Source organism: Schistocerca gregaria, chromosome 1 (genome assembly GCF_023897955.1).
Source record: "Schistocerca gregaria isolate iqSchGreg1 chromosome 1, iqSchGreg1.2, whole genome shotgun sequence".
NCBI lineage: Eukaryota > Metazoa > Arthropoda > Insecta > Orthoptera > Acrididae > Schistocerca > Schistocerca gregaria.
In genome coordinates, this window is record NC_064920.1 from 1062293657 (window position 1) to 1062306920 (window position 13264).

Below are 13264 nucleotides of genomic sequence, written 5' to 3' on the forward strand. Positions count from 1 at the left end.
ACCCTCCATATCCCACTCCATACCATCTTCAACAAACTCTCTCTACCTGATCCACAGCTGTACCTCTGATACCAGCTCTAAACCAATGGATCAAACCTCTCAATCCAACAACATCTCCCATTCCTCCAGGCAGATCACCTATTCGTATAAACCCAACCCATCAATCGACTCCAGCCATCAAGTTTTCAACACTAAACAATCCTCTTATTGGTACAAAGTGAGATGTACCAATTGTCGAAAGATGTGATTTATTTAACACAACATGTTTCAAGATCACACCATCCCGTTATGAAGTTCTAACAATTAGTATGCCATTAGGCACAGTAGAAAATAATAATCAAACAGTTAACATGCATTTTCAAACATATAAGACTACGAATACCACGGCACAAAGTTCACAACTACCAGTGGCTCTAATTCACGACTGCATATTATTTTTTATTGTCCCTAAAGGCGTGTTAGTTTTAAGTAAATGATAATGTCATCCCAAAACATGTTGTTTAAAGGAAATCAACATCTGGAGAACTGGTGTGTCTTACTTTGTACTATTGCTTACCCAAACATCTACAAACACATGCCAATCCCCTTTTTATGAGCTGACACTCATACACAACAGAACTTATCGCCTAATCTCCGACAGCAGTTTTGTCGTCACGCACATCGCAACACAACCAACACAGACGTCACAATGGTATCACCGTTACACGAATGGCTTTGAACGGTTGCCCCAAGCAAGAAACTACACAACGACCTCAGCCCTACAACATGATAATAACTGTCCACAACTTTCGCCTGTTTCAAGTATATTTCTTTGAATATCAACAGCTTCCGCCAAACAGTTTAAGAGGTTGGTCGATTTCTTCCTTTCCAAAGAGAGTAATGAGTCGCTAATGAGGACGATTTCGATGGGGCGTTCAGCTTTAACGTTTCTTGCCAACAAGTATTTGACCGACTTCACACTCCAGTAATCTGTCGCTGATGTGATATTCAAGAACAGTTTTGCTCTCTTATGAGCGTAGTTTGACAATGTCACCAGCTATGATAAGTGATCGTATATGCACACACTGGGATACGCGATATCCATTGACATGTGTAACCACTGAGGGGCAGAGACTGGCGGACAGTTGCGCTAAACCACCGAAGAATGTTTTAAGAGGGGGAAGAGTGTAGTAAGATAGGGTGGAGAGTGAATGCTGTGTGGTTAAGTGGTGCTCCCGCCACCAGTAAGGTGCGATCCGCGGACGTGGTGGAGAACCTCGGAAGGTGACGGTGGGCCGCGGCGGCGTGTGCGGCCTCTGGGGAGGCGGGGGCGGCTGGTAGCGGCTGCGGGGGCGGTGGGCGGCGGGGTCGAACGGCTGCGACGCGAACCGGTCCGCGGCGGCGGCGGCTGGGGCGGCCTGGCACGGTGCCTGCGGCTGCGGCGGGGGCGGCGCCGGGGCGGCCCTGGCGACGCGGTGGGCGGCGCCGTCCATGGGCCGGGCGCGTGCCGGCGAGGCGGACTTGGGCCGCGGGAAGCGGTGCGCCGCCCACTGCCGGCAGCCGAGGTAGGGCGCGATGTCGCGCAACTCGCGAACGTCGGGCGCCGACGTGAACATGTGGCCCAGCAGCGAGACGCGCTCAAAGCGGTCGCGCAGCCGGCGAACCTCGCCCGTGTAGTGCGGCGACAGCGGAGGCGGCGGCGGGGGCGGCGGCGTGGGCGGCGGTTGCGCGCGGCCCAGCAGCGCGGCCGCCTTGCTGATGACGTTGATGCGCGGCATGAGGCGACGCGCGGCGCGCAGCGGCACGCGGGCCACGGCCAGGGGGCGGCGGGGGCGGCGCGCGCGCTCTAGCTCGGGGTCGCTGCTCCAGCGCCGCCCCACCGGCGCCCCGCCGCCGCCGCCCTCGGCGCTCTGGCGACACTCGAAGCGCTCCCGCAACCGCCGAACTTCGCCTTGCCGCCGACCCTGCAACCAACACACCACCGCATCACATCTCTCTGTGGTGAAACTGTGCGATTTACATGGATACATTCTCCTGTAATTAACAATAAAGTCATGAAAACACTGCTGCCTTCCTGGTGCAGCTGAAATATACGCCAGTAAGTGTTTGATGTCTACTGGGTCGAAGTGCTTTGGAATCTGGCATATCTGTAACACAAACATTTCATGTTGCTCGTAAATTTCGCATGTTTATAATGTTTTACCTCGGTTCTTTTGGTAATTTGCTCAAGTAAACTCATCCGTTTACATTCCTTCTACGGTGTGATTCTTATTAACGTTTGAAAAACTCTGAAGTGACGTAGATGACGGTGAAACAAACCATTTAGTATAAGACACATGGGGTCGCAAATGTCAGGAAATACCCCAAAAGTGGACAAGAGATGTTGAAAATGTGGCGTCAGCAGATGACTTACGACGCAGCGGTTGAGCCTATAGGTGTGTCACACCTGATCATCCCGAACCAATTCACGTCGGTATGTCTCTGGGCCTACTCACACGGGGCTCAGGATTCGAGTCTTGCGTCTGGGAAGCAGTATTATTTTTTCACTACAGTAGGCAGTTATGTGTTTACAATGTGGTAATATTTATTATTGTATTCACCGGTCTTGCAGTCACTCCTGGTTAATTGCAAAGTAAATACAACAAAAACCTACAGTGTTGCGACACAAGTAAATGAGTATAAGCTTCCGAAACGTGTCATTAGTAGTAAATGACCTACGTTTTCTTTACGAAATAATGCCTATAAACAAAAAAGAAGGGACAAACGGAAAGAAACAAAAAATAAAAACAGCTATTAGTTAGTTACAGCAAGGACAATAACTTTGTAGCTTCTGCATTTACAACAGAGCACATTTACAAGAGGTGTTCGAAATTAGCACCCTTTGCTCGAGTGCAAGTGTTGCACGACTCAACCATCCCTTCACGCCCAAGCCCAACCGCTGCACGTGCGGCGAGGGACGTTATCTGGTGACATCACATGTTCAACATTTCTCATTCATTTCTGGGGTTTTCTCCGACATTTGTGACCTCGTGTATCTCATATTAAATTATCTCAGCCTCATCTACCTCGCTTCGGGGGGTTTTAAACGTTAATAAGGATCACCCTGTAGATAGGGCTCCTATTCAAGGTTCAATAACTTTTGTGGGTGTTTGGCTCTTAAAAGTGCGGTAGCAACATTTCTGCAAATCGTTATAGCTGGGAGAGATTCGTGATGTGGAATTTCTTGGGGGACTCAAGCTGATACTTTCCGTACAGTGGCCTTGTGTCTTGTATATTCTGTGGCTGAATACTGCACACCAATATGGTATAAGAGTATGCATCTCAGTAAGGTGGGTGCTCATTTGAACAATACCATGAGGGTCATAACGGTCACCTTGAGATCAACTCCTCTACACTGGCTGTCTGCTCCCGGTAACATTGCTCCACCGCATTTGAGACGACAAGAAGCAGTGACCCATGAATGGGAAAAAATTAATAACTTAGAGTTTCACCAAAGGCTAGCTATCCAGGAAATTGTGCTCCATCCAGAATGCATGCGTCTCAAGTCAAGGAAACCTCTCAATGCAGGTCGTGAGAATCACCAACTTAAGACTGAAGATGTGTCAAGATGGAGACATGGAAAAACAACGCCAGCATACGTCGTCAAAACCTCGAAGACCTCACACGTATACCAGGTTTGCAACTGCCTAGAAGACCCTGGCGTCTGTTCAAAAGAATCCGATGTGAACACGGAAGAGCTCAGTCCTTCAAGGGCAAATAGGAACTCTCAGATTCCGCAGTAAGTGACTGTGAAGCTTCCAAGCAGATCACTGGCCACATTGTAGAAGAATGGTGAAAGAGGTGTTTCAGTGGACACCGGAAGTATATCATCGATGCCTCTCCAACAACATTGGAATGAAGACACAAAGGAATTAAAGCTGCTAATGGGCACTGATTTATATCAATGGTGCAAGTTGAAAGTTTGTGCCGGATCGGGTTTCGAAACAGGGTCTCCTGCTTAATAGACAATTACGCTGACGACATCTCTGGAAGAACAGACACCACATACTGTATGTATCATTGGAATGGATAGATTTCCTTGCCATCACTCTATAAGGTCTACTGAGACCAGAGCTCTTGAATATCCCTTTTGTATTTCATTGTGTAAATACTGCTGCGAATTTTATATGTATATCAATGTGAGGCAATACTGACCCCTCCGATTTATCTTAGAAAATAAGTTAAGTAAAGGCAAACCTACGTTTCTAGCATTTTTAGACTTAGACAATGCTTTTGACAATGTTGACTGGAATACTCTCTCTCAAATTCTGAAGGTGACAGGGGTAAAATACAGGGAGCGAAAGGCTATTTGCAATCTGTACAGAAACCAGATGGCAGTTACAAGAGTCGAGGGGCATGAAAGGGAAACAGTGGTTGGGAAGGGAGTGAGACAGGGTTGTGGCCTATCCCCGATGTCATTCAATCTGTATATTGAGCAAGCAGTAAAGGAAACAAAAGAAAAATTCGGAGTAGGAATTAAAGTCCATGGAGAATAAATAATAACTTTGAGGTTCACCGATGATATTGTAATTCTGTCAGAGACAGTAAAGGTCCTGGAAGAGCAGCTGAACAGAATGGACAGTGTCTTTAAAGGAGGATATAAGATGAATATCAACAAAAGCAAAACGAGGATAATGGAATGTAGTCGAGTTAAATCGGGTGATGCTGAGGGTATCATTAGGAAATGAGACGCTTAAAGTAGTAAAAGAGTTTTGCTATTTTAGGAGCAAAGTAACTGATGATGGTCGAATTATAGAGGATACAAAATGTAGACTGGCAATGGCAAGGAAAGCGTTTATGAAGAAGAGAAATTTGTTAACATCGAGTATAGGTTTAAGTGTCAGGAAGTCGTTTCTCACACTATTTGTATGGAGAGTAGCCATGCATGGAAGTGAAACATGGACGATAAATAGTTTGGACAAGAAGAGAATAGAAGCCTTCGGAATGTGGTGCTACAGAAGAATGCTAAAGATTACATGGGTAGATCACATAACTAATGAGGAGGTGTTGAATAGAATTGGAGAGAAGAGAAATTTGTGGCACAACTTGACTAGAAGAAGGAATCGGTTTGTAGGGCATATTCTGAGGCATCAAGGGATCACCAATTTAGGATTGGAGGGCAGCGTGGATGGTAAAAGTCGTAGAGGGAGGCCAAGAGATGAATACACTAAACAGATGCAGAAGGGTGTAGTTTGCAGTAGGTACTGGGAGATGAAGAAACTTGCACAGGCTAGAGTAGCATGGAGAGCTGCATCAAACCAGTCTCTGGACTGAAGACCACAACAACAAAACATGATAGATAGTTATAATAACCTGTGTTCTGCGCAAAATTTGTTAACATTTATGTTGACTTGTAATTTTGTACTGTAATAGTTATCTCAGAAAGGTTTACTGTAAACCGTAAAATATCATATAATTTAGTGAACCATATACACTGTCGAAAGAAATGTAATGATAGTGCAGAAAACACTGAAGGGAAGTCGCTCTCTGTTACGGAATCAAAAGTGCGAGCCGGGAAAGGTGGAGGGCGCGAACAGCACAAAATGTCGATCTGTCGTTAGCAGTCAAGCGGGACACATCTCCGTGTGTGCGTGAGGGCAAAGTATCTCCAGTTCAAACAAGTTAGAGCCTAGGATAGATGCTAGTTCTGCATTTTGAGGCGTAGAACGCTAACACTACGCTCTGTGGCGACTGGTAATTGGAAGAAGAGCCATATCTGAGCCTTGTAAACGCTGAAAATATATCTACGTGATTTTCTTACAAGGTTTATAATTTAACCAGCAATTAGCCACACCTACGGTTTTAAAAGGTTGTAACTAAAACCATTACCAGTTTCGGATTTAGTACAAGGCTACGCCGCGATGGTCTTCCATGCATTCCTTTTTTTCCTGCTGATGACTTGTTTTGTGTTCATTACGGATGTGGTGCAGATAGGATAGTCTTTTCGTCCATATTACGGTAAAGTTACGAGGAATGTTTTCATTTTTACCTTCACAGAAACTTCCAAGAAATGCTTTTTAAGTTAATAAAACATGAAATGTGGTGAAAACTTAACGAAATGTGAACGAAAAACATTTGTTTATCTCAGTGCACCACACTAGTAACGAACACAAAACGAGACACCGACAGGAAAGAAAACAAACCTGTAAGACCCAGCTGTAGATGGATTTGTAATAAATCCTAAACCAGTAAGAGTATGAGTTAAATTTTTAAGGCCATACTTGTGACTTGTTGCTGCTTTAATTATAAACCTTCTAACTGTACTACAGTCGTCTCTCAACACGTCAACCTTCGGCAAACTGGCGTATGTAGTACATGCTGGTGACGACACAGCGCTTCGCACCGTCGCCTCCAGCCGAAGTACTGTTTCCATAAGAAACGAAAAAATGGATAAGTCAGTATTCATTCTGTGCTTTTTGTGAATATATTGACATAATGTAATTTACGTGTGTATACAGAGTGTTATTGGCCCAATCATATTACCTACAATAGAATCCTGATCCGGATCTTAAAATCAAAGTTAGTTTTACAATTATAATGTAAAACAGTAAAATTCATTCTAACAAGGACAGAGATTAGTGAAATTAGTTGAACTGGTTGAGAAATTACGTACAGATTAAACGAAGCAAAAATCGTTTTCATATGTATTATTTAGCAATACTAAAGTAAAATTTGAATTTTATTAAAAACATTTATTAATTTGAAAATAGCTTGACTCTATCAGTGCTTTTCAACAAATTTAACGGAAATGTTTAATGGCTACTAAAATTCTCTTGTTTCCTGTGTGATAACAGTATATTTATCAATGTGAACTTGCGCTCAATAGTATACTTCTAAAGTAAGTCTTCTGGTTGACTTCCATTATAACTTTACATGCTGATTTATTCTAAACTATACACTGTCCCTCCCCCTTTTTAACTGGAAGAATAAAAACATCGTCATTTGTGATTCTTTTTCTATTACAATTTCACAATATTTCTTGCTGATATTGCACCTGATACCTATCAGTCGCATACCAAGTCATCATTTTGACCATTTTTATCTCGCCCGGTTGCTAGTGGCTCTTTTTTTACTGTAATTTGTACCTGACAATAATCGTGACGCTATGATTTCACCAGACACAGCAAATGAGTTGAAAGAGCAGCTGAACGGAATGGACAGTGTCTGGAAAGGAGGATTGAGTTGAGCATCAATAAAAGCAAAACAAGGATAATGGAATGTATTCGAATTGAATTAGATGAAGCTAAGGGAAGTAGCATAGGGAACGGGACACTGTAGGTAGTAGAATGGTTTTGCTATTTGGGCAGCAAAACAACTGAAGATGGCCGAAGTAGAGAGGATATAAAATGTAGATCCGCAATGGCACATAATGCGTTTCTGAAGAAGAGAAATTTTGTGTAGCCATGTATAGAAGTGAAACATGGTCGATAAGCAGTTTAGACTAGAAGAGAACAGAAGCTTTTGAAATACGATGCCACAGAAGACTTGGAAGCTTTTGAAATACGATGCCACAGAAGACTGCTGAAAATTAGATGGATAGTTCAGTAAGGAAGGAGGTGGTACTGAATAGAAATGGAGAGAAAATAAATTTGTTGCACAGCAGACTAGGAGAAGGATCAAAGAACACATTCTGGGACATCAAGGGATCACCAATTTAGTACTGGAGGGAAGTGTGGAGGGTAAAAATCGTAGAGGGAGACAAAGAGATGAAGAGGTGACGAGGCTTGCACAGGATGCAGTAGAACTGAGACCTGGATCAAACCCGTCTTCAGACTGAAGGCCACAACAGTAACAAAAAACCCTAGTGATTCAAGTAATACGCAGAGAAGCTTCTAATGAGCTTGCCGTGAAAGAATGCTTTTGCAGAGAAGCTACTGCTTCCCAGAAAGCAGCAGTTTGCTATTTTTGCTTTTCCTATTGTTTACACATATTTGGAGGCTCACACAAAGGCACATGAAGAATTTAGTCAGCTCTACGTCTTCATCACTAAGAAACGGGACCATGTCTGCCCCAGTCTGAAGACAGAATAAACCGCAGTCAATCTGCAGTGTGACTCTATTGGAGGTGGCTGGGACAGTGTGACAGTATGAGCATGTGTGTACTGTTAACTCTCAAGACGAATTCATCCGAAAGTTCAGCAAACTTTTGAAATCTTGGTTGTGTGTCTATCGATTACTCAACGTTTCTGATGGCCATTGGCAAGGGTGAGATGAAGCTAGTAGTTCTGAAGAAGTGGAAAGTGTCAGCCCTGCTTTGTCGTACACCTGTCTATGTGTGTCGGAGATGATACACAACAAGAAAGCGAGAAACATATTATCTATGGAGATGGAGGACTTTTTGTACATTTTGACTAAAATGTCGACATCGAATTAACATCAAAACATTGCCAACTGAGCAATTGCGCGAACGTCAGCAAGGTTTGTTGCAGGACAAAACGGCTCGCGTTAAATCGGGCGTAGGGTAAATGTAGAACAATGCCGACACATATTTAGATAGTCTTTAGAATTCCACATTCTTTTCTGTGTTACAGTCTCCAAGTGGCGACAATGGAAACTATTACAAGTACGCAACGGGCGTTCATACCAACCGAATTACGCCGCCAAGAATTTCACCTCAGTCAACCATGCATTCCGAACGACGCCAAAAGGGCACAACTTGCTAGAATAGCGTGTACAAAAGCAAAGAATAGTTCGTTTATTGACGAAGATTTTACCGCGTAATTCTTTTCACGGCTCTGAATAAGCTATCAATACTTTATTTATTCATAGGACTTTTGTAACACAGGTTGTAACAAAAATAGTGTTAACAGTATGAATGTGATAAAGCCTTAAAAAAGGTTTAACTTGACTGCAACATGATTTGTATATTTAATATAAAACGCTGGAAACACTCGCTGTCGTTAAAAATCAAGAAATATGTGACTGGAGCAACATAAAGCAGAATGACCACATAAAAAAGATCGTAAGAAAGTCACATGACAACTCAGATTCATTTGGAGAGTTTTAAGGAACACACTCGTGAAAGAGGTAGCTTACAAAACACTGTTTTTCACGATTTTCGAGTGCTGTTTGTCAGTTCTGAAACTTTATCAGATGTTATTGTTCGAGAATATAGACGCCATATAGGTTCACTCAACTTATAACACCTCCAATTTTTTTTCAGGGCTAGTACCAGAGAAAAAATATGCGGTTTGTTTTAAAATATGCATACATTTATTGTGATTATGTGACAGAGATGGCAACACTGTACGGGACACAGAACTCTAGCGTGAACGAGGAGTGTGAGGACTGTTTTAGATACTTAAAATGGCGAAAAGTGTCCTCCAGGTGAGTGCTACCAATGCTGACGGATGACCACAAGGCTGCGCGCTCGGCATGTTGCCAGGCAGTGTTGACGGGTGATGACAGGATGAATGGGACCTTCATTTCATCGACTGTGACAACGGATGAGTCATGGTAGCGATTGTATAATGGTCAAACCAGACTCTTCAAGAAGCAATCGCACCGACCATGGAATCATGTCGTCGACGTTGTGAAAAACGGGTACGGCTGCAGCGAGATTACGTCGAGTTGTGACCCAAGTTTCACAATTTTTCTGAGGGAAAAAAAATATCGGAGACATTGTAATCTGAATGCAGAGAGCAGCACGGTTCGTCACTAGTATGTTTAGTGAGCGCGAGCACATGGTGGAAATACCCTTGCTACAGTAACATATCCTGCAAGAGAGGCGTTGTGTACCGCTTTACTGTTTAGACTCCTAGAACGTGTTGAGCTGATTGTGCAATAATTCTCGCACTTGTTGGCTCTTGCAATCTTCAGAATTGTTTGATGTTTCTCCGAAAGTCAGATGGTATATCGCCAGTATCATACATTATACACACAAACGTGAATAGCAGTTTTGTTGCCACTTTCCCCAATTATTTTTGAAATTCCGATAGACTGTTATCTATCCCTTCCGTCTTATTTGGTCTCAAATCTTCGAAAGCTCCTTTAAATTCCGATTTTAGTACTGCATTACTTGTCTCTTCTGTATCGACTCCTCTTTCTTCTTCCACCACGTCATCAGACATTTCCTCCACTTCACAGAAGCCTTCGATGTACTCGTTCCATCTATCCCCTTTCTCCTCTGCGTTTAACAATGGAATTCCCATTGCACGCTTAATGTCACCACCCTTTTTTTTAAATTTCACCAAAGGTTATTTTGACTTTTCTGTATTCTTCCGGCAACCACTTCTTTTTAGATTGTTTCACAATTATCACGCAACCATTATGTCCTAGCTTCCCTGCACTTCTTGTTTATTTCATCACCAAGTGACTTGTATCTCTGCATTCCTTAATTTCTTTGAACATTGTTGCACTCCCTTCCTTCGTCGATCAACTGAAGTATGCGTTCTGTTATTCTTGGTTTCTTCGCAGTTACCTTTCTTGTACCTATGTTTACCATTCCAGCCCGAGGAAGTAATGGATAACGTTATAGACAAAACCAAAAACTGACTTATGCTGGAAGTGAAGATGACAAATCTACATCTACATCTACATCCATACTCCGCAAGCCACCTGGCGGTGTGTGGCGGAGGGTACCTTGAGTACCTCTATCGGTTCTCCCTTCTATTCCAGTCTCGTATTGTTCGTGGAAAGAAGGATTGTCGGTATGCTTCTGTGTGGGCTCTAATCTCTCTGATTTTATCCTAATGGTCTCTTCGCGAGATATACGTAGGAGGGAGCAATATACTGCTTGACTCTTCGGTGAAGGTATGTTCTCGAAACTTTAACAAAAGCCGGTACCGAGCTACTGAGCGTCTCTCCTGCAGAGTCTTCTACTGGAGTTTACCTATCATCTCCGTAACGCTTTCGCGATTACTAAATGATCCTGTAACGAAGCGCGCTGCTCTCCGTTGGATCTTCTCTATCTCTTCTATCAACCCTATCTGGTACGGATCCCACACTGCTGAGCAGTATTCAAGCAGTGGGTGAACAAGCGTACTGTAACCTACTTCCTTTGTTGTCGGATTGCATTTCCTTAGGATTCTTCCAATGAATCTCAGTCTGGCATCTGCTTTACCGACGATCAACTTTATATGATCATTCCATTTTAAATCACTCCTAATGAGTACTCCCAGATAATTTATGGAATTAACTGCTTCCAGTTGCTGACCTGCTATTTTGTAGCTAAATGATAAGGGACCTATCTTTCTATGTATTCGCATCACATTACACTTGTCTACATTGAGATTCAATTGCAATTCCGTGCAACATGCGTCAATTCGCTGCAGATCCTCCTGCATTTCAGTACAATTTTCCATTGTTGCAACGTCTCGATACACCACAGCATCATCTGCAAAAAGCCTCAGTGAACTTCCGATGTCATCCACCAGGTCATTTACATATATTGTGAATAGCAACGGTCCTATGATACTCCCCTGCGGCACACCTGAAATCACTCTTACTCCGGAAGACTTCTCTGCATTGAGAATGATGATAATAGGCCGTGACTACTGACTTGTCGAATTATTGGTCTTATTAGCATAACCTGTTAATAAGATCAATTGCAGACTACCAAGGCGTGGCTCGGAAGTTTTGCTTCTGAGGTGGTTTCAGCTACGGAACTGCACCTCTTCTACCGCGCCTCGTCTTACTGGTTGTTTCTCGGTGCCAACAATGAAGTAGTTAACAGAATTCAAAAACAATAGATGGTTGTGCTGCAGCGTAAGAAATTTACAAGTTAGCAAAATGCCATTAGACAACGCCCTTTACACAAAAAGCCTTAATAGGCTCTTATCTGTGAGCAGAAAGAGAGAGAGAGAGAGAGAGAGAGAGAGTACTGAAAAGTTTTCCGACGTGACTTAAGTAAACTGAACGCTGGGCCCTAAGCTTCACTTAAGCTACAGCCTCTGTCAATGTAGACTAAATTATTCGAAACATAAACTGACATGACTCCTTTATTACACTGTCGTAGAAATTTCCCGCCTTTACTATAAGGCTGCATTCTTTACGGCTGAGGCATGAAATGAAGTACGAAGATACAATAGTAACACGAAGTTTACTTGGAAACTTATCACCATCAGCAGACAAACACAAATTTGAAATTTTCTCATTTTCACTAATAACTTTCGCTAACAAGTGTTCCGTACCTCAACTCAACAGATTTTCCTTCTCCATCACTCTGAAAATTTGTATCATAGTCACGGAAACGCCCTGCATATATGTTGTTTTTTGAAACTTCCTGGCAGATTAAAACTGTATGCTGTTGTTTTTTGATCGTAGTATATACTGCAACACGGTGCACCTCACAATAAGTAAATAATCTGTTACGAAATGGTCGTCTGTGGGATTTTTCACGACGTTACGCCAGACTATCAAAGCGCTGTGCCAAACTTATCGTACTCTCAGCTTTGGAGACCATCCTCGCCTGGAATGCTGGCAACAACTCTTACATGCGGTGTTCTGTGGCTGCAGATCTTTCGTCTGTAAAGGCGCGGTGCTGAGTCACAGTAAGCTTCCAGTTGATGTTAGTGAACGGCAGGCCTCAATCAGCTGATAGTCGAATCATGGTTCGCGCTTCCATCACAACTCACACTCACCAATCCCTCTGCAGTATTCAGTAATCGACTGATTCCGGCGCTATGTATCTGCCTTCGTAACTGCTGATCTACGCGTGCTCGTTGAAATTTACATAAGAGATGATTGTCGTTCTGTACGGCCACTGGTACATAAACTACGCATAAATAAGCGAATTTGCCCTATACCGCCATTTATAGTACATATGTTGGCTATTTTCGCACCAAGAGTGATTTTGGTAACTGTTCTCATCTTCTGATGAATTTTCAAATAATATCAAATAAGTGCATTGCTTCGTTACGAAAAACCCATAAAATCATTTGTATCTGAATCTGTTAGACGAAGGACGGACTAACTGCTAAACAAATTCTTGATCCTACGCGCATTCTCTCTTGTTTTAAAATGAAGCCTACATCCACATTTTTTTCTGAACATTAAGTGGAGCCCCTCCACGCCCGCACTTGCATGGTGACCATTTAAAAAGATCTGTCACCACTGCTTTGGTTAGTATCGAAAAGGAATTTCGCTGAAAACGCAACGATTTATTTTCCCCTTGTTTGTTAACTACTTGTAGCTTTCAGAGAAGTATCATGAGTGGCGAATTTTGAGTTAAACCTACACGTTTCTCTTGTTGCCGTGTTAAAATTTGTTTATAAAATAGCACATCCTCGGTAAAAATTAAACGTGTA

At 42.9% G+C, this 13264-nt stretch overlaps 2 protein-coding genes across 2 annotated transcripts in view; both read right to left on the reverse strand.

Annotated features, from left to right (window-relative positions):
- The window catches only part of LOC126281306 (sorbin and SH3 domain-containing protein 2-like), a 239510-nt gene extending 238236 nt beyond the window's left edge, over positions 1-1274 (reverse strand). The window contains exon 1 of the mRNA XM_049980170.1: positions 1256-1274. The gene's annotated coding sequence lies outside the window, so the exon portion shown is untranslated. The remainder of the gene's footprint in view (positions 1-1255) is intronic.
- Positions 1275-1825: 551 nt separating this feature from the next.
- The window catches only part of LOC126287991 (serine/arginine repetitive matrix protein 2-like), a 44859-nt gene continuing 33420 nt past the window's right edge, over positions 1826-13264 (reverse strand). The window contains exons 8-9 of the mRNA XM_049984892.1: positions 2008-2126; positions 1826-1943 (exon numbers count right to left, since the gene is read on the reverse strand). Of these exons, the coding sequence (XP_049840849.1) occupies positions 1826-1943; positions 2008-2126 (237 nt within the window). The remainder of the gene's footprint in view (positions 1944-2007; positions 2127-13264) is intronic.